General features: G+C 49.6%; 1 protein-coding gene across 2 annotated transcripts in view; it reads right to left on the reverse strand.

Annotated features, from left to right (window-relative positions):
• Positions 1-213: 213 nt before the first annotated feature.
• SLC6A20 (solute carrier family 6 member 20) overlaps positions 214-24232 on the reverse strand; it is a 39694-nt gene continuing 15675 nt past the window's right edge. Inside the window, exons 3-11 of one of the 2 annotated variants that reach the window (XM_003818483.4) lie at positions 23373-23464; positions 19120-19347; positions 15841-15951; positions 14553-14794; positions 13549-13711; positions 8923-9127; positions 6297-6456; positions 3246-3411; positions 214-2516 (exon numbers count right to left, since the gene is read on the reverse strand). In XM_003818483.4, coding sequence (XP_003818531.3) covers positions 2367-2516; positions 3246-3411; positions 6297-6456; positions 8923-9127; positions 13549-13711; positions 14553-14794; positions 15841-15951; positions 19120-19347; positions 23373-23464 — 1517 coding nt within the window. In that variant the 3' untranslated portion in view covers positions 214-2366. Of the gene's footprint in view, positions 2517-3245; positions 3412-6296; positions 6457-8922; positions 9128-13548; positions 13712-14552; positions 14828-15840; positions 15952-19119; positions 19348-23372; positions 23465-24232 lie in introns of both variants that reach the window. The other variant, XM_034956273.3, reaches the window with a different exon arrangement.

Consider the following 24232-nt stretch of genomic DNA (forward strand, 5'->3'; position numbering starts at 1 on the left):
CTCCGGCCAATGTCCCAAGTGAGTGTTTGTGTCTTCAAAGATATCTGTGCAAATATATCCACAGAAACTCTCCAGAATTCCATGATCTCAAGGAAGCACTGGACGTTAGAGCAGGAAGGGACTCGCTCACTTTAGGGGTAACCTTGACCTACTTTATTGCAGTTAAAAAAAGAAAAATTTTTTTGAGAAAAGAAATAAGACACAGAGACAAAGTATAGAGAAAGAACAGTGGGCCCAGGACCGGCGCTCAGCATGTGGAGGACCCGCACCGGCGCCGGCCTCTGAGTTCCCTCAGTATTTATTGATCATTATTTTTACTATCTATCTATCTTAGCGAGGGGAGTGTAGCAGGGCAACAGGTGGGGAGAAGGTCAGCAGGGAAACATGTGAGCAAAGGAATCTGTATCATGAATAAGTAAGTTCAAGGAAAGGTACTGTGCCCAGATATGCACGTAGGCTAGATTTATGTTTCTCTTTACCTAAACATCTCAGTGTAGCAAGGAGTAACAGAGCAGTATTGCTGCCAGCATATCTCACCTCCAGCCACAGGGCGGTTTTCTCCTATCAGAATAGAACGAATGGGAATGGTCAGCTTTACACCGAGACATTCCATTACCAGGGACAAGCAGGAGACAGAAGCCTTCCTCTTATCTCAACTGCAAAGAGGCCTCCCTCTTGCACTATTCCTCCTCAGCACCAACCCTTTACAGGTGTCGGGCTGGGGGACGGTTAGGTCTTTCCCTTCCCATGAGGCCATAGCTCAGGCTGTCTCTGGGGGGAAACCTTGGACAATACCCAGGCTTTCTTGGGCAGAGGTCCCTGCAGCTTTCTGCCGTGCATTGTGTCCCTGGTTAATCGAGAATGGAGAATGGCGATGACTTCTACCAAGCGTACAGCCTGCAAACATATTGTTAACAAAGCACATCCTGCACAGCCCTAAATCCATTAAACTTTGATTCATTACAGCGCATGTGTCTGTGAGCACAGAGTTGGGGCTAAAGTTACAGGTTAACAGCATCTCAAAGCAGAAACAATTTTTCTTAGTACAGATCAAAATGGAGTTTCTTATGTCTTCCTTTTCTACATAGACACAGTAACAATCTGATCTTTTCCCCACGTGGACTAATGTGATATCATAGATATGGTGTGTCTTCAGTTACAAGATGCTCTGTTTGAATTATATACATTTTAGAAAACTTATGTACAGATGAATAATTTAAAATTAATTGTAAGTGGTATTTGTGGTCTTGATAGAGTTGGCCACGATGTCCAAATGTAATATTAAGCCTATGGGAAAGTCAGATCCACTTTTTTTTTTTTTTTGAGTCAGAGTCTTGCTCTGTCACCCAGACTGGAGTGGAGTGGCATGATCTTGGCTCACAGCAACCGCCACCTCCTAGGTTCAAATGATTCTTGTGCCTCAGCAGCCAGAGTAGCTGGGATTACAGGCCTGTGCCACCACTCCCAGCTAATTTTTTTGTATTTTTAGTAGAAATGGGGTTTCGCCATGTTGGCCAGGCTGGCCTCAAACTCCTGACCTCAAGTGATCCACCCACCTTGACCCCCAAGGTGCTGGGATTACAGGCGTGAGCCACCGTGCCCAGCTGAGATCCACTTTCATTCTCACCTCACAGTGGCTCCTGACTCCTTTTCCAATGCACCAAGACACACACCACGGAGGGATGTCTGCACAGACTTCTAATGTGGTTTGGGGTTGCAAACAGTAGTTGGGGCAATTTTTTGTAGAGGTCTGGTCCTGGACCCACTGTCAGAGACCTTAGAGAAAGGATCCCTTTGGGGGTCCCAGACAAAGATCTTCTTTCTTTATAACTTGTCATCCTAAGATTTAAAGGGTGGAAGGGGAACACAGAAATTGCATATTCACTACAACTCAAAAAAGAAGAGAATTAATTTTGCACCACTGACAAATAGGTCATCTTAGGCACTTCAAAACTCCTTAAATGGATCTAAAAATATTTGTCCTCTTAATATTTTGGTGTCTCTTCAGCCAAAAACAAAAGTTGCTTAAATTTGGTCCCATAAGAATTATAGTCATATTTCAGTTTGCAATGTGCCCTAATTCTAGGGCTTTCCTGGAATGAAGGATGCAGTTATCTTTGAGACCGGCTTTCATAGCCCGCCCCCTTCCATGATGAGGAGGCAGGTGACAGGGAGGAACAGCCACCACGGGAGGGTGTGCATTCTCCCAAGGGAGTTTTCTTCCTGCACACCTTCCTCATCTTCTTTAGACACTCAGGAAGTTGATGGGCTGAGCACTCCTGGTTTAAGCATTTGAAAAAGCAGCCGAGGAGTTTCCGCCTGTAAATAGTATCTGTAAAACCGTGAGCGGCTGGGAAGCCCACATCTCAGGCCACGGGGTCTGCGTCTCCCCTCTTGAGGCGACGCTGAACAAAAGTCCCCAGGGCCGCCAGGGGGATGCACATGGTGGAGGAGGCCACAAGCAGCCCGATGACACCCAGTGCATAGGCCGGGTAATCTTTGGTCACGAGCTGGCCCTGAAAGGAGAGACTGAGTGTCAGCAGAGAGCACCTGCTGAGCACTGCCCCTGGACCTCAGGGCCCATCTGTGATGGGGAGGCGACGTGATGTGGGCAGAGAGCATGTGGGGCTGGTGTCCTCACTCCTGGGGCCACGGGCTCTGCAATTCACTAGCAAATGTGCCAGGAGCCTAACTGCCCTCACCTTCTTTTTTTTCCATAAACTAGGAATAATAGTAACTACTTGAACCAGTGGGTGTAGAGCTATTGTTTGGAGCTACCCATAATGAATAACCATGGTAATAATCAAGCACCTTATGTCTAAGGCAACTTTCAGGGAACCTAAACTGTAGGCGACTACTCTTAGCCTGGAATGGGACTTTCCCGTGAAGGTAGCAACGTTCTCTGTCAGTGCTGTCTGCTGCGGTAGGCGCGGAGGAGAGCGCTGCTCAGGAGGCAGGAGCTGGTGCCTTTGCAGCGGGAGTTTTTCTCAGCTTCCGGGGGACAGGTGGATGGGGAAGCTCTGGAGGAGTGCCTTCCTCTCGCCCCACTGAAGCACATACCTAAAAGCTCAAAGCCCAGCTCCTCCGTGCTGGACTATTTCTAAAATACCTCAGTGATATTTCCATGTCGTGACAAATAACCTACCCACACCATGGAAATAGTCCCCTGGTTTCAGAAAACGAATGGCCCATGCTTTTGAGTGGCCATGGGGGCCCAGCGCCAGCCCTACGGAGACAGCAGATACCTGGGAGGCGTCCCAGGCTTGATACTTCAGGGTCCCCATGAGGATGTAGTCGCTCAGGTAGAAGACAAAGAGGCTGACAATCAGCAGTGGGCTTACGCCAGCCCACATCACCTTCCAGTACCAGCTCACAGCTCGGCCGGTCATGGCCTTAAGGTCACTTTCAAATCTATTTGGAAAACAGGGAGAGAAAGTCTGGATTAACCAGGCTGCGGAGGTCAGGGCGTCCAGCTTGCCTGTCCCTATTCACAAAGGAACATTCTGTTCTAGGTGGTAAAGGATGTCTGAGCTTGGCCACTGGGCTCCTCTGTGACACCTTCTTGAGAGACGAGTGCTGCGGTGGGGAGGGGAGAAGGGCTGAGGCTGCCCAGAAGGGATGACGGAGCAAGCAACCCGCAGAGAGTGGACATCAGAAGACGCCTTCCTAATGCCAGCCTTCAGATGAAGGCTGCTGGCATAGCCCAGAGGGCAGCCTCCGGGAATGGTGGGCACAGGCAGCAGGGGATGGACATTTGTCAGGCTGGTCATCAATGACAGGGACTTCTTGGGCGGCTTTGCCCACCTCCCTACCCAGCCCGCCCCTGTCAATCAGTGACTCCCTTTCCCAGTAGAAACACCACGGAGCAGAATCACTTGGTCCATTGAAACCAGAGCAGGTTTTCTGGGACAGAGGAAGAGCCAACCTCGGACTGAAGGACCGTAGCCCTGGCCTGCTGGAGCTGGTCTAGAGTGGCCAGGGCAGTGAGTCCCAAAGGCGTTGCCCACAGCCACCATCACCACCTCCATCATGCCTGTAGCTCTCTTTTCCCTCTTCTTTACTTTTAAACCTACGGTTAGCAGCAGCACAACAGCAGCCAGTTTCTCATCGACTTGACAAACTAAGTACATGTGTTTTTGAATACACGTACACAGTATAAAAAGTATCTTTGGCATTTTGGGAGATGTTGACCCAACGAAACTCCCTATTTCACACAGGAAGAACCAAGGCCCAGGGCTGCGATGCCTTCTTCCTTAGGGCTTGGTAAAGACCAGGCCCAGAACCTGGGTTGGCCTCCTGCCTCCAGCCCAGAGCCTTTAAACCTGCTCCCTACAGCGGAAGAGGCAGCCTTGGCGGGAGGGGCTGGGGTGGTGTGGGTGTGACGTCACCAGCTGCAGCCACAGCCTCTCCCTCCCTGGGACCTGCTACATGTCCTGGGTGTCCATGCGAGGCTGTGTGGCAACCACCACCTGCCCTTTGCTGCTGCTGACGTAGTTGGACTCTAAGCTGCAGGCCATGAAGGCTCATGTATGTGACACGAAAACCTGGGGCTTTCAAAATCAGACAGGTGAAAAAGTGTTGGGGGTCCTCTTGTCCCTTCACACCCCCATAACCCCCACTTTCCTGGATGGAGAAAGTTGGGAAGAGCTGGCTGCAGAAAAGCCCCAGGACACTGTCGCTGGGTGGTCACTAGATGGCGGTGTCACCTGAGCAAGCCGAAGCACTCCCCTCCTGCCACTTACATGGTCAGTCCACCTACAACATCTCCAAGGCATGTTTGTTTCTGCCTCTGTCTCCCTTCACCAGCCCCTTTTTGATGGACTTGTGCCCCTCACCCATCTAGTGACCTCCAGCGGGCCCTAGGTTCTGTTCCTCTCTCCCAACCTTCTCTTTTTATCCTGAAACACTCACCCTCTCAGTGACCAATCTCTTTCTCCCTCTAGACTGGCATTTCCTAGGTGACCAGGGATTTTCCCAATTTTAGCACTGAAAGTTCCACATCCCAGAAAACCCCTCAATCCTGGGGAAACAGGGAGAGTTGGTCCCCTTAACACTAGTGTCCTCAAAATGTTAGTAGCTAAGGGTGGGAGTCGGGTGAGGGGAGGGTGAAAAGGCATTCCTTAACCAAGTAAGTCTGGAAATGCTGCAATTCTAACCCTCTCTTTGGGATCCACAACTGTCTTTAAGATTCTGAGAAGTCCTACGGGAAAGACATCAATTTGGCTTTGTTTAACTTATGTCCTGATGGATCATGGGAGATCCCTCAGCATGGCACGGGACCCTGGCCTTTCCGGGGACACAGCAGGGATTGCTGCTTCAGGGATGCCTGCCTCCCAGAGTGTTGTCAATGTCTCCCTCCCCACCCTGAACCAGCACAGAGGATCAAAATGACTGGGGAAGAGGGCAGAAAACAACGTGGCACAGCCTCCTCGCCCAAACCGCACCCACTAGAGCAGCGTTGCCCAAACTGTGATGTGCCTCAGGCCCCCTGGACATAGTGTGAAGATGCAGGATCTGATTCAGCAGGATGGGGTGGGCCCGAGCTTCTGCAGTCCCAACGAGCGCCTTGTTGCTGCTGCTTCCGCTCTAGGGACCACACTTGAGGTAGCAAAGCTCTCTAGGCCAGTGGTTCTCAAAGTGTGGGTGCCAGACATCTGGGAACCTGCTAGAAATGTGAATTCTTGGCCCTCCCCTGGCCTGCCTGATCAGAACCCTGGGGGTGAGTCCCACGGCTGTGTTTGACCAGCCCAAGGGACTCTGAGGCACACTCGAGTTTGAAGGTTGCTCTAGACCAGTGGCTCTTGCCCCAGCTGCACATTCCATCACCTGGGGAGAACTAAAACATTCCAGTCCCGTGCTGTGCACTGGGATTGAGAACCTCACTGACTAAATTTTGAATCTGCCAAATTTTCTAAGGTCTAAGTTATCAACTGGACTTTGGTCAGGGTTCTTGGAAAATACTGATGTTGGCTGATGATCAGAGCATCCAGTGCCTGGAGGCACAATTCCCTGCCCCAGTAAGCTGTGGGGGTCCAGCAGGGTCAACCCTAAAACAGCCTATGATACAAAGCAAAAGTACAGGGAATAGAGAAAAAGATATTCACTGAAGCAAACTGAGCATGGAATAGAGGCAGAGCATAAGCTGAGATCTGCGGGCAAAGAACAAACGTTGAGTCATGATGCGAAGCTTAAAGAAGAGGTGAAGATGTGCATCAAGAAACAGCTGTTTTCCTTGAGGGGCGTGGCCTCTGTGGCTGTGTTTTCCCTATGCAAATGAGGGTCCTGGGCCTCCTCACCTCCTCAGCCCGTACACGTAGCACACAGCAATCGTCTCCACCAGCACGATGAGCAGCAGGGACAGTGTGGCCGCGTAGTCGTTGAATATGTCAAACCAGTAGTTCCCAGCCTCCATCGTGAACACCATGCCAATGGCACAGTTGACAAGGCACACCAGACCTGGGGGCCACAAGACCAGCTGCTCACCTGCCCGAGACCCCCCAACTACTGCTTACCAGTTCTCTACAGGACAGTGGGGCCGTCGGCCCTCAGGGAATTTTGGCTGATTGCTTCATCCACATGGGTTGAAAGAGCTGTCATGGTTTGGACTCTCTGAAGGTATGTGCCATGTGTGTGGGGCAGGGGGCACAATGGTGTCCCGAAGCGTGTTGGCAGGGGTCACTGATGCTGACTCACTGAGCTGCCCTGCAGGGGTGGCAGAGCTTAAAGCTCAATGAACAAGCAGACGTAGTGGGCACTGTCATTCCAGGATCCCGCCCAGGCTGTGGGTCTACAATTATAACCCCCGCTGTTTATCCCAACAACTCAGCCCTGGAGCTCATGAGAAATGAATCAGGGGAGGAGGCTTGAATATGGAGTGGCCCCATAAGGACTTCCTAGAGAGGACTTGCCTCCACCCAGAAGAGGGTGGGGCAGGGAAGAGACAAATGTCCACCCAGATCCTCCCTTGTGCCAGGCACTTGCAATGCGTTGGACCCTTAGGCCTCTGAGGCAGGTGTCCGGAGCCCCCTTTCACAGATGGGAAGGCAAGGCTCAGAGATGTCTAAGGCTCCCCCGACGTCCCATAGCACATCCATGGCAGAGTGAGGATTCAGACCCAGGCCCTTTAGCCTCCAGAACCTGGGCCTTCATCCCAGGCCCCTCCAGCTGCCTTCCCTGGGGACCCCATGCATGTCTGAGTCTAGAGCCCACACCTGCCCTTTCCACTAGCACACCGTACACTGCCAGCTACCGAGCCCTCCTGCTATCCCGACGGGGACACACAAGGAGAAAGGGGCCATGCGCTGGCTGAGGGCTACGGGCACACCTAGTGTTGGCTACAAAGACCAGGCCTGAGGAGGGGGTCTAAGTGCTGCAGCACTCTGAAGAGGTGGGGGCAACTCCAACTGGAGTGGTCGGGGCTTGAAGGAGATGGCCTGGGAGCTGGGTTTGATTCATCCTGCATGTCAAGGAATGGTGTTTTCAGAGACGGAGTAGTGTAGGCCACAGGGTCCTTGAGGCACTGCCTGATTGGAGTGGAGCAGATGGGCCAGGGAGTGAAACCATGAGAGATGTAATTGGAAAAGCCAGCTCATTTCCTAAGATCTGAAATGTCCATCAACAGCAGAATGGATAAAGAAACTGTGGTATGTCACCTTACAATGGATTATTATATAGGCACAAAAAGGGGCAGACAATCGCTGCTGGAAACAACATGAGTGGATCTCACAGGTAGATTCTGAGTGAAGACAATAGACGTAGACTGTGTACAATAGGACTTCGTTCATATGAAATTCAGGAACAGGAAGGCCAGGCGCAATGACTCATGCCTGTAATCCCAGTATTTTGGGAGGCCAAGGCAGGCAGATCACTTGAGGTCAGGAGTTTGAGACCAGCCTGGCCAACACGGGGAAACCCCGTCTTTACTAAAATACAAAAATTAGCCAGGCATCATGGTGTGCACCTATAATCCCAGCTACTCAGGAGGATGAGGCACGAGAATAGCTTGAGCCTGGGAGGTGGAGGTTGCAGTGAGCCAAGATCGCACCATTGCACTCCAGCCTGGGTGACAGAGTGAGACTGTTTCTTTAAAAACAAACAAACAAAAAAAAATAGGAAAAAAACCCCTAAAATGTAGAAGTCAGAATAGAGGTGAACTCCAGGGGTGCACACTGCCTGGGAAGGGGTGTGAAGGAACTGTCTAGGGTGTGGAAAATGTTCTGTATCTTGACCTAGGTGGTGGTTCCTTGGGTGGATACATATGTAAAATCCACTGAGTTTGTACTTAAGAAATGTACACTTTATAATGGTCATACTTCAGGCCAGGTGTGGTGGCTCACGCCCGTAATCCCAGCACTTTTGGAGGCTGAGATGGGCGAATCACCTGGGGTCAGGAGTTCGAGACCAGCCTGGCCAACATGGTGAAACCCCTTCTCTACTAAAAATACAAAAATTAGCCAGGTGTCATGGCGTGCACCTGTAATCCCAGCTACTCGGGAGGGTGAGGCAGGAGAATCACTTGAACCTGGGAGATGGAGGTTGCAGTGAGCCAAGATCACGCCACTGAACTCCAGCCTGGGCAACAGAGCGAGACTCCGTCTGAAATATATATAATATACTTCAATGAAAATGAACAGAAACAAAATCGAGTTCTCTCCTAGCCTGGAGAACTTTGAATGTCAGGTTGGGGAGTTGGGTTGGGGTGGCCACTTCACTTCCCTGTGATGTGGAGAATGGAACGCACAGGGTGAATCACATGGCCCAGGTCCCAGGTTGTGAGAAGACGTGGCAGGACCATGATGAGGTGGCTGCAACCCCCTGTAGCCACCTGAACCAGCCCATGACCCCTGAGGGAGCTCGCCCCTGTTCACCCCCATGCCTTGGCCCTCCTGACCCCTGCCTCCTCCACTGGCTGGCCCCGCTGACCTGAGATGGCCTCCTTGGGCAGGTGGCTGGAGATGATCTTGCTGTCTGTCAGAGGGGTGAGGATGGCCGCTGTGTTCCCCAGCATGCTCCCAATGCCCAGCATCAGCAGCATGAAGAAGTAGAGCACCGACCACAGCTGGGACACCTCCATGTTTTTAATGGCCTCTGTGTAGACGATGAATGCCAGGCCAGTGCCCTGGACGGCCTGCCCAGGGTGAGAAGACACCAGTTACATGCAAGAGGGACTTACAGTCTTATTCACGCACTCAGTACTAAGCAACATGGGGGACCTTGGAAGTGGCCATGAGAAGCCACATTGTGAGGTTGGAGCTTCCATCTGCAGATCAACCCCTTACACTCAGCTGGGCTGAAACGAAATGGGAGCTGCCAGGAGCTCATATATGCAAAGCACGTGAGAACTTGCAGCCAGCCTGCAACACTGAGTTCCCCTCTCCTGCCCCAACTTACGTACATTCTGGATGAAAGATAATAAAACAATGGATAATTTCTGCTTCTAATGTGATGACCGACTAGGTGTCCTGAAACCTCCGTGGCTGGGACCTGAGGAGGGAGGGCGGGGCCAGGGCAGCAGGAAGCAGAATTGTAGGGAGCCAGCTTGGTCAGCAGGCAACCAGGAGGGGCAGGTGCTCAGCGGTCAGGTCCCTGTGCTGGTAACTCTGTTGCAGAAATGTTAAACTATGGAAATTGGGGCTGGAACTCCTGCTTAAAGACAAATCCCCTAAGGGGCTCAAAAGGGATAATAGGTTGTGCGTACTCTCTGGCTACCCACAGAAGAAGCAAAAACAAGCCCTCCCTGGGTAGAAGCCCCCCCCCCCTCCGGTTTAGACGCACAGGATTCCCAGAGATTGAGCAAAGTGCTCATAAACAGGGATTTACAAACCCACAAGGAGAGAAGTCACTATGAGTGAAGAACTAGCAAGATAAGAAATCAGATTTAGAACATCCCTCCCCGAGGTGGCAGATGTTGGACTGTCAGATTCAGAATTGCTATGGACTGAACCATGTCCACCTGAAATTTGTATGTTGAAACCCTAGCTCCCAATGTGACTGTATCTGGAGATAGGGTCTTTAGGGGGTAATTAAGGTTAAATTGAGTTATAATATTGGAGCCCTAATCTGACCAGACTGTAGCCTTATAACAAGGGGAAGAGAGAGAGAGAACTCTCTATCATGTGAGGACACAGTGAGAAGATAGGTGTTCACGAACCAGGAAACAGGTCTTCATCAGAAACCAAACCCTGCTGGCCCTTGATCGTGGACTTCTCAGCCTCTAGGACTGAGAGACAAATTCCTGTTTTTTGCTGGGCACAGCGGCTCATGCCTGTAATCCCAGCACTTTGGGAGGCTTAGGTGGGAGGATCACTTGAGCTCAGGAGTTTGAGATCAGCCTGCGCAACATAGCAAGACCTTGTCTCTACTAAAAGTAAATAAAAGAAAATAAATTTATGTTGTTTAAGCCACCCAGCCTATGATATTTTGTTATGGCAGCCTGCACTGACTAATATAAGAACACAGGTCAATTCTATAGTATACCAGTTGCTCAGGGGCATACTGAAAATAGTTGGCTTTATGTGCTGACAACAAGGGAGTGATCACTTGTAGAGAACTTAAAAATAATAGTAAAAATCTACAAAAAGTTGATATACTTTTTATGATTATCATGAGCCAGCAATTCTAAACAGTGTTAAAATACTGCTCTCCTTCTCTTGCCTATGGCCACCACTGAAACAGTTATGTATGAAATGTTTAAAGAAACAAAGGATAACATTACAAAAATAAACATGTATCAATAAACTATTGGGATGGACAAGTAAATCTGAAAAAAATAGCATCTATATAAAAAATATAGTTATTGAATTAAAAGGCTCAATTGACAGTTAAATACCAGATTAGATGCAGCTGAAAAGAGAGTTAGTGAACTGAAAGATATATCCAGAAATGAATCAATAAAATAAAAAAGGATAAAAAGATGGGAAAAATAAAAGAGAGGTTAAGAGACCTGTAGGACAGGATGAAAAAGTCACATCTAATGAAGTTCCAAAAGGAGAAAAATGAGAGAATCAGAGACAACGATTATGAGATAATAGGTATGAATTTTCCAAAACTGATAAGAAACACTGGATCCTTAGATCCAGGAAGCCCAACCTCACCCAGGCCTAGAGTGGATAAATAAAAATATATTCATGCCATGTCTAGATTGCAGAGGCCAAAGACGAAGAGAAGATCATGAGAAAGAGAAAAAGCTGCTTGCTTACAAAGAATAAAAGAAAATATCAAGAGCAACAATGGAAGCCTGAATCACATGGCAAACATCTTCAAAGTGTTGAGAGAAAATAATTGTTAACCTGGAATTTTCTACTCCGAGGAACAATGTCTTTAAAAGATAGATGCCAATTATAGAACAAAATTTAAGAAAACTGTTCTAAATGAAAGTATTTTAAGGAAAAACCTTTGGAGATGCTGGGATGCAAGAAAGAATGGTGAACAAATAAAATGGCAAACATGTAGGTAAATACAAGAGCTGTATAAAATAACAATAATGTCATGTCCAATGTATAGGGTTAAGGAGACAGAACTAGAAAACAATCATTTAAAATGGGAGAGATAAAATGAAAGTACTCTAAAGTCCTTTTGAATTTTGGGAAGGAGGTCAAGATACTGTTTAACTTTAGACTTTATTAAGTTAAATATGAAAGGAAAATTTCAAGAAGAGAAATCAAGCAACCAAATTCCAAACAGCAGGGAATAAAGTGGAATGGGGAAAGAAAAGAAAGAAAAAAAAAGAACAAAGCAACAGGAAAAACGAAATCTCAAAAGTAAGTGAGGAAAACTCCCAGGTGCCATCCATAAAGGAAAGTTGAAGTGAGAGCACTGAACAAGTGCTGAAGCCAAAGGACCTCATGGGTCACCTGAACAGGACCTAGGCCTTGAGGGCTGGGGTTTGTGGGCTGGGGTCTGATGCCTGCCTGGGGAAGCAGGCTCATGCCACAGGCCAATACAAGCATGGAGCTAGGGCTGAACAACCAGGAGAAAAAAGCATTGTCTCACCCATGAAATGACCTACAGTGGTTGTACCCATGAAACGAAGTGCCAAACAAACCAAACCCAACCAACCAACCACCCCAAAAATATCAACCTCCAAAGTAGCTTACTAGCAACCAGAGCCACAGGCCCTCCCTACCCCCTATCCTTGAAAAGCATTACCTAGGAACACTCTCTAGGAATAATCTCTAGAAGTATTTGCATTAAATATAAGAATTAGGCAAATATGCCCACTATCACTTCTACTCCCATGTGCTAGAAGTCCTAGTGAATACAATAAGAAAAAGGGAATGAGATATAAGCATTGAAAAGAAAAATGCAAAATTCTATCTGCAGGCGATATGATAGTTTACATAGAAAACTGAAGCAAATCTATACATAAATATGAGAATTAATAAGAGAATTCATCAAGATTGCTAGATACAAGGTCAACATATAAAATATTTAGCTTTCTTTTGCAACAAAAACAAACGATAGAAATGAGGGGAAAAAACACCATTCACAATACAATAAAACAGTAAGGTAATAGAAATCTAATGAAAGATGTGCCAAGACATTCATAGAGAAAGTTAGCTGAAGAATGTTTTAAAAGACTTGACTGAACAAGAGAAAGTATGTTCCTGAGTCAAATATCACAATTCAAAAGATATTAATTCTCCCCAAATTACACTATAAAATCAATGCAAGTCTAGTAAAAATTCCCTAGATTTTTTTTTTCCAATGAAACGTATCAAACTGATCCTCAAACCAATGTGAAAAAATAAAGGTCCCAGCACAGCAGAGATAATTCTGTAAAATATAAATAAAGGTGACTTTCAGTAGCAAAAATTAAAAAAAAAAAACCTCCAAATGTCTATTAGTAAGGGAATGGATAAATAAATTGCAGTATTGTTGTGTGATGGAATAAAATGCAGCATTTAAACAAATGAGGTTCCACATGTATTATTATGGACAGATCTCAAAATTAAAATGCTGAATGAGAGAAGTGTCTTTCCAGACCATTTATGCCCATTTAAAAACTGCTGACATAGGAGTGCAAAAGGCTTGTTGAAAAAAGAAAAAATAAAATAAAAACTGCCAACAAAACAATGATATTATTTAAGAATACATAGATGGGTAATAGAAATATAAAAATGAAGGTTCTTGCCTTTGGTGAGTAGGGGAAAAAAAGGGGGACTTTTTAACTTCATCTCTGAAATGTTCTTTTATATAAAAAAATCTGAGCCCAAAATGACAAAATGTTTACAATTGATCTTTCTGAGTGGTATATATGGGTGTTTGTTATTCTCTCTACTTTTCTGTATTTTAAAAGCTTAGAAAGACAAAAGAAAAAGAGAGAAAGGACAGAGAGGTCCGCCAGGAAGTTTATTATAACTAGCATTCTCGAGCAGCCCTCAAGAGAGTGGTGGTAAAGCCTCTCTTCCTCTTGAAGTTGCAGGAAAAGTAATTCAGGATCCTTCTTTATTTTTACAGACCTCGCCTATCTCCCAAGTCAGCAGCTCACCAAGGTTCCCATGAGTGTGTGGAGAGAAGCCAGTCCTCAACCTTGCCTGGGCATCTTACCGTGTCTAGCTCCGACTCCAAGCTGCAGTTTTTGATTTGCGGGAACATCTCGCTGTATTTGCTTGGGTAGGCAGATGCGAGGTAGCCCTTCACCTGCTCCAGGTTGCTGGCTGTCAAAAAGCCATCTTCAAGGTCAAAAGTGTTGGTCAGCAGCAGACTCACCCTGCAGAGCAGACCATCGGATCGAACTTCACTGATCAGAAAGGCAGCTGTCACCAAAGCCTCCCGTCAGCCTCTTCTTTTCTGATTAGGTGAGGAAAGGGAGTCTGTTGCTTGGTGATCTTTTAAAGGGCAGGGTAATTTTGAATGGCACTGAAGAAGCCTCAGATATGAACAGTGATGACAACAGGCACCAAACTCACACAGCTAGGCTATTTTAACCTCTGGACCAACATAGTCCAGCGGAAGTTTCTGTGCTGATGAAAACGCTATCTGGGCTGTCCAATTTGGTACTCACTGGCCACATATGGCAACTGAGCACTTAATGGTGGACACTGAGCAACTGATTGAAAGTAACAAGGGAATGTACTGAAATATGAATTAAGTTATTTAAATGTGAATTAAGTTGCATTGATTTAAATGTAAATTTGTAAATAGCCACTTGTGGCTAGTGACTACCCAACTGGACAGCATACCTCCTGGATGATGTCTTTGTATTTTGGGCAAGGGGCCACAGAAAGTGAATCCTGCAATCTCTGTGGCTCAGCTAGAGGCTTCTTGGTTACTTCTGAGGTGGGGGAGATGGGGTAGAAGAAACAAAATTTGATCGTTGTATGTCCTATTATGCTAAGTGCTCACAACACGCTAACGTGCCCTCATCCCTGCCAGGCAGATGTTGACATGCCCCAGGCCCCCCAGCAACTGGTGGTGGTGTAGGGAGTCCAAATGTGAGCCCTGGATTGAGGACTCCAAAACTGGTGCACTTTGCCCCAGCCCTTGCCCCGGCGACCCTTCAGCTCAGAGCTCAGGGAGGCCTGGGACTCGGTGGGACAGCCCAGGCTTACTTCTTCAAGCAGTTTTCATAATTGAAGGTGGCCTTGAAGCCATAGATGGAGAAGGTGACGATGCTGGCAAATATGGAGGTGAAGCTGTTGATGAGGGACACGATGATGGCGTGCTTCTGGCAGTTGTTGGATGGCTCATTGTAGCTGGCGAAGGCGATCAGGCTGCCGAAGCCCAGGCCAAGTGAGAAGAAGATCTGGGTGGCTGCATTGATCCAGGCCTTGGGGTTGGCCAGCTGCTCTATCTGGAAGGCCAGCAGGGACAGGGCTGATGATCCCTGGGTGGAATCCCAAATGCTCAGACCCGCAACAGGAGAGTGGCCCAGAGAGGGGAAGGAGCTCACCTACAGCACGCAGCCATCAGGGGCACCCCTAGGGCTGGAGACCAGCTCTCCTGGCCCCATCCACTCCCTGGCAGATGAAACACACAGCTCAAGCTGCACACCTCCCAGGGCTAAGGTGCTGTGGAGAATACAGGTGCTATGTGGAGGATATAAGGTGCTACGTATCCTCCATAGCACCTCAGCCATAGGAGGTGTGTAACCAGAAGCAGCTATGCTCACCACTATACGCCAGTGCGGAGGTGTGCAATGGAATACTGCAGGGTAAAATAATTAAAACACAAATGGGGCCCTGATTCATAGGCAGTTACTACACAGGTCTGGGCATTCAGAGATGGAGGGGGTGTGGCCTGGCAGGGGAGGTCTAGGTGTGGGTTGACTCTCGGCACTGACATCGGGGGCGTCTGGAATGGGGAAGGGGAAGGATGACACAGTCATTTTATTTCTAGGGACTGCATTTGCCAAATGAAGAACTTGCCCCATCCCAAAGGCAAGAGTGCACCCTCCATGGATAAACCCTGGGTGTGGGGTGCATGGAGAATGGGTGGGTTGGGAAACTCTGTAGGGAAACGGGTGCATGGAACCATGTGAGCAGGCAAGCAAGATGACCAGAGTGGTGCTCATGGCAAAAAGCTTGGTCCACAGTCTGAAAGGGGCTTGAGGTGAGGCAGTGGCAGGGGTGCAGCAGTTGGGGGGCAGTGAGGATGAAGAGGAGAAGCTGAAAGAAAGACTTAATGCTCCAGAATTAACAGGGAGTGGGGATGACCTGGCTGAGGAGGTGATCCAGCAACTGCAGGTACTCCACACTCCTGCCACACCCTGGTGGGACCACATCAGCTTCCGTAGGTACAGCGTTGGCCCACTCTCCACCTTTCCCTCTTCCCACCCATCCTGGAAGGTGGCAGGATAAGTGAGGGGTGCCCTTAGGGCCCTTCCACTTCAGCCCGTACCTTGGGAGTGAACATGTACATGAGGCCATTGGTGGCTCCGTGGAGCGTGAGTCCCCTGATGAGGTAGATGATGAGCACGCAATAGGGCAGTGACGCCGTGAAATACACCACCTGCGGGCATCAGAGGGCAGAGTTGGCCTCCCGGAGCAGTGGGGTCCACAGGACAGACCCACGCCCCATGGAACACCACATCTGGGGTATTCAGGCTGCACCCCCCAGCTGCTGACAGCTGGAAAAGGCATGGAGATTCTTAGTCACACACAGGCTCTGGGTTAGGGCTGGGGAAATGGGCTGGTGGGATGTGGTCGCTCACAGCTGTGACCAGCACGACATTTCTTATTCAGTAGAGAAGAGGCAAACAGGTACCGAGCCTCTGCCTTCCACCCTCCCTTCAACCTGACCTTATTCTGGAAAGGATTTGAGGTTACCCACAAAAACACATCAGTCACGTTAACATTTCAAAATTGCTAAAGAAATCAGCATGAAAAAGATATACGGGCAATCCAGTAATGAGCCCACAGGAAAAAGCAGCCCATAGAATCTGTGCATAAGTCTCTACCCAGTTTCTGAGCCAGATTCAGCTCTGAGCTTCCTGGTGGCCTACACACAAAGCAGGAACACAATTAAAAGGAAAAAAAAATCTGCAGCTTGGAGAAGGACAGATTTCCCCAGGACTGGGGCCTGAGAGCAGATTGGTCATGACTGCTCATACAGGAAAGCAGCGAGGTGTAGCGTAGAGGACAATGTCCCCATAATAAACACAATAGGAAATTCAGATCTGATTTTTATGGCAACCCTCCAGAAAGGGTTTACTTCCTTAGGCTTTAACATTACACCTGAATGGACATTTTTGTCAACCAGATCTTCTTTCTCCACCGACATGCATCGTAAGTTCAATGATGTTTTGTTAATATCTTTGGTGTTCATGGTAGCTTTAGTAGTCACCTGTCATGCTCTGGGTGATTCTAACTGTTACAAAGCCATAGAATACAGACCTTCAAGTGCACGTGTACCTATCCAGGAATGGATTTTTTTCTGTAAATCAACTCATATGTGTACCAGAGCCTCATTTGTAAAGGAAATAAATATTTTGCAAGATTGTCTTTTGTGTAAGAGTTCCCTTAAAGTTTGAGTCTCTCTGTGAGAAATATGGCTGGTGGCCTATGTTCAGGTGGGCTTGAATTACACTTGGCCCTCCCTTCCTATTGAGGTGTGGCATCATCTTCTCATCAATTTCCAAGGCCACCAGAATGGCACTCTGTACGCTGTCACCCAGGGGACAGCAGGTGGAATGTGGGGTGTGTCTTTTATCACTGCTTCTTAGCTGAGGTTGTTGTAACTTGAGAAGAGTAATAAATCCACCCAAGATTATAAGAAACCAGGTAAGAGAGATGAAAAGACAGAGCACTCACTCGTGACCAACATCCATCACAATGGGCACTAAGCAGGCCCTTAGGGCCAGCCCCGAGAATTTCCCTCCTTCCCCCAAAGTGAGCAAGTTTCCTGGAGGCTCATGGAGTCCCTACCAAGGTGGCTCACTTCTCCCTAAGTGGGCAGAATTGCTGGACACGTGATCCAGCCTAATCTATTGGAAGAAACCAATTCTGACCACTCTGCAGAGATTCTGGCAGGAAACAAAGGCGATTCCAACAGAGGACGCCAGGAAATGGCACATGGTCTGTGACAAGATTAGCTCCATTTACATAGAGCTGTTGGGGTACTTTTCCCATGGAGAAGGGTGTAGCTGAAGCAGAAATAGATGATAAGAATAAATAAGTTTTTATGGCATGACATGGTCTTATGCAACACATTTCAAAGTGATTGGGAAAAGGAATGGTCTCTAATCTCTACCTCTGCAGATGTTGCCCTCTGATCTCTTGGATCATGATCATAATAATCTGGCAGACATAAATTACGAAAACATTTTTTATGAGCATGACAGTATGGCCAGGCTCTACGATGGGACTGAGTGGGCTGCTGCAGGTTCTAAGCTCTCTCGGGGAAAAAGCACCTGTGCTCACTCGTCCCTTTCCTCAGCCATGGCACAGGGGACTTTGGGGGCTAAGAGGCTGGTCATCAGGGGCTCTTAGAAACCAAAATAAAATGCCCTACCAGGCATGATACTGGAATTGTCCCATGGGCCCTGGAATACCATGGGTAGCTCTGGTCTAATGCCTCAAGAAATACATGGGGGGTGGGGTGTGGCTGGAGGAGACAACTCAGGTAGTCAGAGGGTGAGGACAGGTGGGCTCCTAGGACTCTCAGCAGGTGACAGTTGGAATTGATGACATCATTAAGGCATAGAGAGAGCTATGTGGCTACCAAACCAAGACAATGGGAAGTCTTGGGGTGAGGCTGGGCTTTGCCCTCACTAGCTGTGCCCTTGGGCAGGTCAATTTACCTCTCTAAGCTTCAGGTGACTGGGATCATGAAATCTACCATGAAAGGCTGTTGCCAGAATGACACAATGTGGGTGCTCAAGCCGTGGTGGGTCTACTGTGAGAAGTGACAGTGAATGAGACAGGGTGTGCTAGGCTCCGAGACGTCTGCTGAAGCTTCAGGCAGGTGGCGGGTGATGGGAACACTGAAAGCAAACCTTCTACGTGGAGCAGACTAGAGATGAAGGAACATGTCAGCCCCAGTGAAAGTGTGAGCCTTGGGATGCACCAAGAAAGGATTATGGAGATCAAGCCCGACAGCTCTGGAGGGTGATTGGAAGCAGCTTAGAACAAAGGGTCTCAAACTCAGCTGCAAATTAGAATCACCTGGCGAGCTTTTAAACCTCCCCTGCCTCCCCACCCAGTGCTCAGGACACACCCCAGACTGGTTACTGCAGAACTTTGGGGGGCAGGGCTAAGGCATGAGATTTTTGAAAACTCTCCAGAAAATACCAATGTGCAGCTGAGTTGGAGAGCCAGTGGCTAGGGTGTCTCGAGGATACATACAATCTTAAAGAAAAGCAAACTCACTGTCTGGTTGTCTGGGTGGTATGGATTTGGGGCTGACTGCTACAGAAAAACTCTTTTTTTTTTCTAAGAAAGTCCTTGTTTTGAGATTTAGGGTTGCAACTTTAACCATCTCTGGCCCTCTCTATAGTCATCTAGTAGGTGACTTGTCCCAGCAACACCATCTGTGCCCTCTGCCCTAACATAGCTGCTGCCTCTCCACTGCAGAGGGCACTCCCTTGGCATTGCCTAGGGTTGGAGACAGAGGCAGCTGCCCCTCGGTGCACCCTCCCACCCACCAGGAGCACCGGGTTTCTGTGCCACACTGTCTCACCTTGCCAGTGGACTCGGTGCCACGCAGGATGCACAGGTACACCACCAGCCAGGCCAGAAGGAGGCACAGCGCCGGCTCCCACTGCACACCCCCGTTCTCCTGGAGGGACGGCGAGATATTGAGGGTTTTCCTGTACCAGAAGTACTGTGTGGAGGACGCCTTCTCGCACTCCTCATCGTAGCCCGTGTGGTTACCATTCAGTGGGCAGACAGACCACGGCAGGGGATCCTGTGGGACCAAAGCAAGTGTTATCCAGAGAGGTGAAGGCTGAGGACAAAGGCTGTGGCAGGGGTGAGGGAGGTGGCCCTGAGCGGAGACTCTTGGAAGAGAAGGGTGCTGGTCCCCGAAGGGCAGGTGGCTGGAACCCCTGAAGGCAGACTGGGAGTTGGAGAGTTTGTCAGGGGGCACGGGTGAGGCAGGAAGGGGTTGGAGGAGAGGGCTCTACTCTCGTTGCAATTCTACGGGTGTTCCTTGAGGACTACTGAACTCTGTGGTGGGTCCCAGAGACTGAATAGCAAATGGACCACAGCCAGGCCAGCCATGATGATGGAACTCCGACCCACAGCCTGTGCACAATCAGCTCAGGCACTTAAACCACACCCTTTGCAGCACTGGCCCAGATTGCTTAGGACTTGGTCAATGATTGAGAGAGTCCCTATTTTTTGGCCAACTCAGAACCAACCAGAGAAAGTGACAGAGAGCCCAGTTCAGAGTAGCTTAAGCAGATGAGAGTCTTACTGGCTCCACCCTGCAAAGTCCAGGAGTCTAACTGCTTCAGGTATAGCTTGACTCTAGCTCAAAGAAGTCACCAGCACCAGGTTCTCTCGGGCTCAGACATGCAGGACAGCTGTGGGGCCTGAACCTCATCTCCTGCTAGCTTCCAAACCCAATGTACATTGCAGGAAATGCCATTCGCCACCAGCACTTAGTGAGCACAGAACCTGAGACTTACGCATCTCAGGACTTGCGGAAATCAACAAAGACCACCCAAGTGAGAACAAGCAGAGGCTGTTTACTTAGGGCTTGCTACAGCAAGGGAGATAGCAGCATCGCTTGCATTTGGCGGGGACTCCAAGGCAGGCGGGGATTGGGAAAGCTTGTTAGTGAGAAAAGAGAAGGCTCCAGGTGTGCCCCCATAGGAGGCTGCTGGCATGTCACTTATGAACAAAGGAGCCTCAATGGTGCATGCATCATGACCATGACCTGAGGCCAAGTGGTAAACAGTGGTGCTGAGATGGGAGGGAGGGGAGGAAAAGTTACTTCTGACTGTGGGGTAGGAGACCCCAACCCTGCTCTTTGAGGACCAGCCCCACATTGATCAGTTTTGCACATATCTGGGTTCTACAAGCCCAGATTTAATTAGACAAAAATGCATCATTAATGGAAGCAAGTCTGACCACCCCACTGGGCTCAATCCCATATTTCACAGGAGACAGAACCAAGGCCCGGGGTATCACCTAATGGGTCATGGCTACTGTGCCAGTAGGCAGCTGGAGCCCAGGTCTGCACACCCAGACAGTGCTCAGGACTGTCCTGGTGAGGACCTCCACGCCCACCCCTGCAATACCTCCCCAGGGCCACCCTAGCCTACTGGAATGTGTGAGCTGGTTTCTTGCTTTGACCCATATCGTGTTCAAAGCTGGCCACCAACAGTCCTTCCCCTTCCCATGTGCACATTTCTCCCATCCAGAAGTGGTGTCTCTTGCCTCAGCCTGTGAATCTGGGCTGTCCTCCGATGCACGCTGACCAACGGAATATGGTGAAGAGATGCTGTGTGAGTGACTTCCCGGCCCAGGACTTCAGAGCCCTGTAGCTAGCCTCTCACCCTCTTGGAGACCAGCTGTGGGACATCCAGGCTAGCTTCCTGAATGATGTGGGTGCAGGGAGAGGGAGGCACGTGGAGGGAACTGAGGTGCCCGGTGGCAGCCAGCACCAAGTCCCAGGCAGGTGACAGGGGTCCTGGTAGACCTGAAGCCCAGTTGAGCTGCCTAGACTGACATCCCCTTGGGCCATTTACAGCCTGTGTGGGACTGACCTGAGTCTGTTCCCTGGACTACCTGCTGATGCCAGACCGGGCCTGCTTCCCAGGCTTGGCTACACGACTAAGGCACCCGGGGGTGATGCCCAGGCCGCACCCCCAGTGACTCCGATTTCATCTGTTTGGGATAGGGCCTGGTCATTGGATTTTTCACACCTCCCCACCCTGCACCCCGCACCCCGCAACTTCATCTCCCCAGTGTGCAGCCAGGTTGAAGAAGGTTTAGAGTATAGGAGAACTTGTTAAATGGGCCAGTTCCCAGTCTGACCTCCCTCACTCACCTCTGAACCAGCAGGTGAGGACAAGGATCCCCGCATTTGTGTGCATAACAGCCCAGGTGCTCCTGCTGAGAAGGGCTGGACACAAGGCTGGAAAGCCTGGCCAGGGAGTGAGTAGACAGGAGCACAGACTCCGGGGCCAGGTCCCTGAGTCCAACCCCACCAGCTATGAGCTACTCGGCTCCCCTCTGCTCGGGTGCTTAGTGTGCTTAGCCTCGTGGGGTGGCTGTTTTGATTACATGAGTGAACACTTCTAAAGCGCTGGGACCTCTGTCTGGCCCAAAGCACATGTAAGTGAATGTCTGCAGCTACTATTCCTCTCATTATTATGGGACCATGGAGGAGGGCTTCAAAGTTAGAGGGACTAAGGGATAAGTCCACAGACCTATGAAGGATGGAATGAATGAATATTTAAGTGATTTTCATGAATCGCTGGCCCCCATACTTCTGACTATTAGAAAAAGATGCCCCTTTCTTGAGGCACTTTATTTTTGCTTTTGGGGGATGAGCAAATTATTCTGATTTTGTTAGGACAAGACACATTACTTCCACTTTTGGAAACTTGTCTTAATAAGTATACAAATCTATAATGCTTACAATGTGTATGGCAAGCCCTTAGTTGGCAGTACTGTTGTGCAGTGCACAAGCTGCCCAACCATACATGGCAGCCCTGCACAGAGGACAGGAAACAGTCACCAGGCTATAGAGTAAGAAGAGTTGCCCTGTTTCCACTGAGAAGGCTGGGGAGAGGCAGAGTTGTGGCCAGTGTTCATGAAACTCTAGGTTGAACCAGGGAAAGAAGGAGGGACTGCAACTAAGCTCAGGTTACAGCTTTCTTGCCAGAGATATGTGCAATGGGGCAAGCTTGGTGGAGCTCATTGGGAAGCCAGAGTGGGGTATGCCAAATCAGGATTATTAAAGTCATTCACCCAAGCATTCCTCACGCCCCCACAGAGTCAAGGCTATGCCCAAGCACCCCAGAGGCAAACCCAGTTCAGTCCATAGTCCATGCCAGCCCTATCTTGCTTGCGGACCTTGGGGACAGGCATGTCCCATGAAGGCCTGGCTCAGGGGCAAAGGGTAAGGCATTGGCCTGGTTAGCTCCTGCCTCCTCCACTGTTCCCAACTGGGAAGAAGCCAAGGTGAAGGTGGTTCCTGGAAGCAGGTGGGGGCAGTGGAGGATGGGGTTCCTGAGAGTGAAACGGTAGGAGCCAGGTAACAGAAATGAGCATGAGCAGTGGAGAGGAAAATTCCTCTTGTCCTGAATGTACACCAGCTCTCTGTGTGGAATTGGAGTTCTTGCTTCTCTACAATTCCAGCCCCTTCCACTTTTCTACAGAGTGTCAGCTGTAGTTATCATCAGAAATGTGTGGTTTAAAATGTTTAGGAATGGCCCTATTGTGTTACAGGGTGACAATGGTCCTTCTAGGAGAAGTTAGGGGTCTGCAGGGAAAAGAAGAGGCTCAGGCTGGAGTCAGAAACCTGGAAGCACAAGTGGCCCTGAGGAAAGCGGGAGAAGGGGACGGGGAGGAAGAGGACAGGCCGTTGCCGTCTTGCTGGATTGAGGGAATCCCTCCCCACCAGTCCTCTCCACAGATTTCCTCCTAGGCACACTGTGCAGTAGTTCTTAATAGTGTGTGTGTGGGGTCACATCCATCAGAGAGAATCCACTGAAAGCCATGGACCTTCTCTCCAAGAACACGCACACTCTCACCGGTGGACTCTTGCTTACAGCGTAAGGGGCCCGTGGAGCCCGGGTTCAGAAGCCCTTCACGTGGTTTGGGGTGCATGGCTTCCCCTCCACCTCACACCACCCACCGGCTCCCCGCCCCGAGGCTGCTCACCTTGCCCCACACCCCCTTCCCCGAGCGGGTGGCCCTGTTTTTCTCTCCCTTTCTCGCTCCTACTCCTGTTCTGGCACGGGCCCCCCGGCTCACCTGGAAGGAGTGGAAGAGGTACCAGAAGGCCCAGGCGTTGATGACGTTGTAGTACATGGAGAGGAAGAAAGAGACCACCACGCTGGCGACCCCTGCGAGGAAGCAGAGGGCCGCGCTGAGGACTGAGGATGGCCCTTCCCCCTCCGCCAGGCCCAGCGTGTGCTCCCAGGACACACCTGTGGCGACCGCCCCGGGGTGGGCGAGGCCTCCCTCCACCAGGTTTGTGTGGTGAGTATTAAGCGAGACCAGGCACCTGTGAACACTTGGGAAGGGTGATTTCTTTTTCTCCAACCTCCCTCCTCACCTTCTGGGACAGGAGGCTGATGACATGTTTTTGAGATCTAACTGCCAGGCACTGTGCTAAATAAGTACTTTATTTACCTTTGGTCCTTACAACAGTATTATCTTCATATCACAGAAGAGAAAACTGAGGCCTGGAGCCTGCCCAAGACTACCCAGCTGTTAAGTGGCAGAACTGGGTTCACAACCTCATGCTGTGAGAAGCACTGTTGCTGTGAAGTGCCACCTTGTCCAGATGTACAGTTATGCTCCCTCCTTGGCTCACCAGCGGTTGAGTCACCTGGTAGCCAGGAGAGGGGGTGTGAGGAGGCAGTGGAGGGGGCTGCCCGTAATTCGGTCAGGCCTGCACAAAACCCAGGGTGCGGCCTGAGAGCACAGAGAGGGGTGGGAGGCAGCAGGGCTCTGGGGCTGGCCCACACCAGCCCTTGAGAACCAGCGTCCCCTCCTCTCCCCAGCCGCAAGTGCTAGGACACTCGGTAGTAGAAACTGGCCATGGTGCCCGTATTTACCCCATAGGCATCCGCAAATGCTATAAACCAGGGCTTCCCCTCCCCACCCCC

The sequence above is a fragment of the Pan paniscus genome, chromosome 2 (assembly GCF_029289425.2).
Source record: "Pan paniscus chromosome 2, NHGRI_mPanPan1-v2.0_pri, whole genome shotgun sequence".
Classification (NCBI taxonomy): Eukaryota; Metazoa; Chordata; class Mammalia; order Primates; family Hominidae; genus Pan; species Pan paniscus.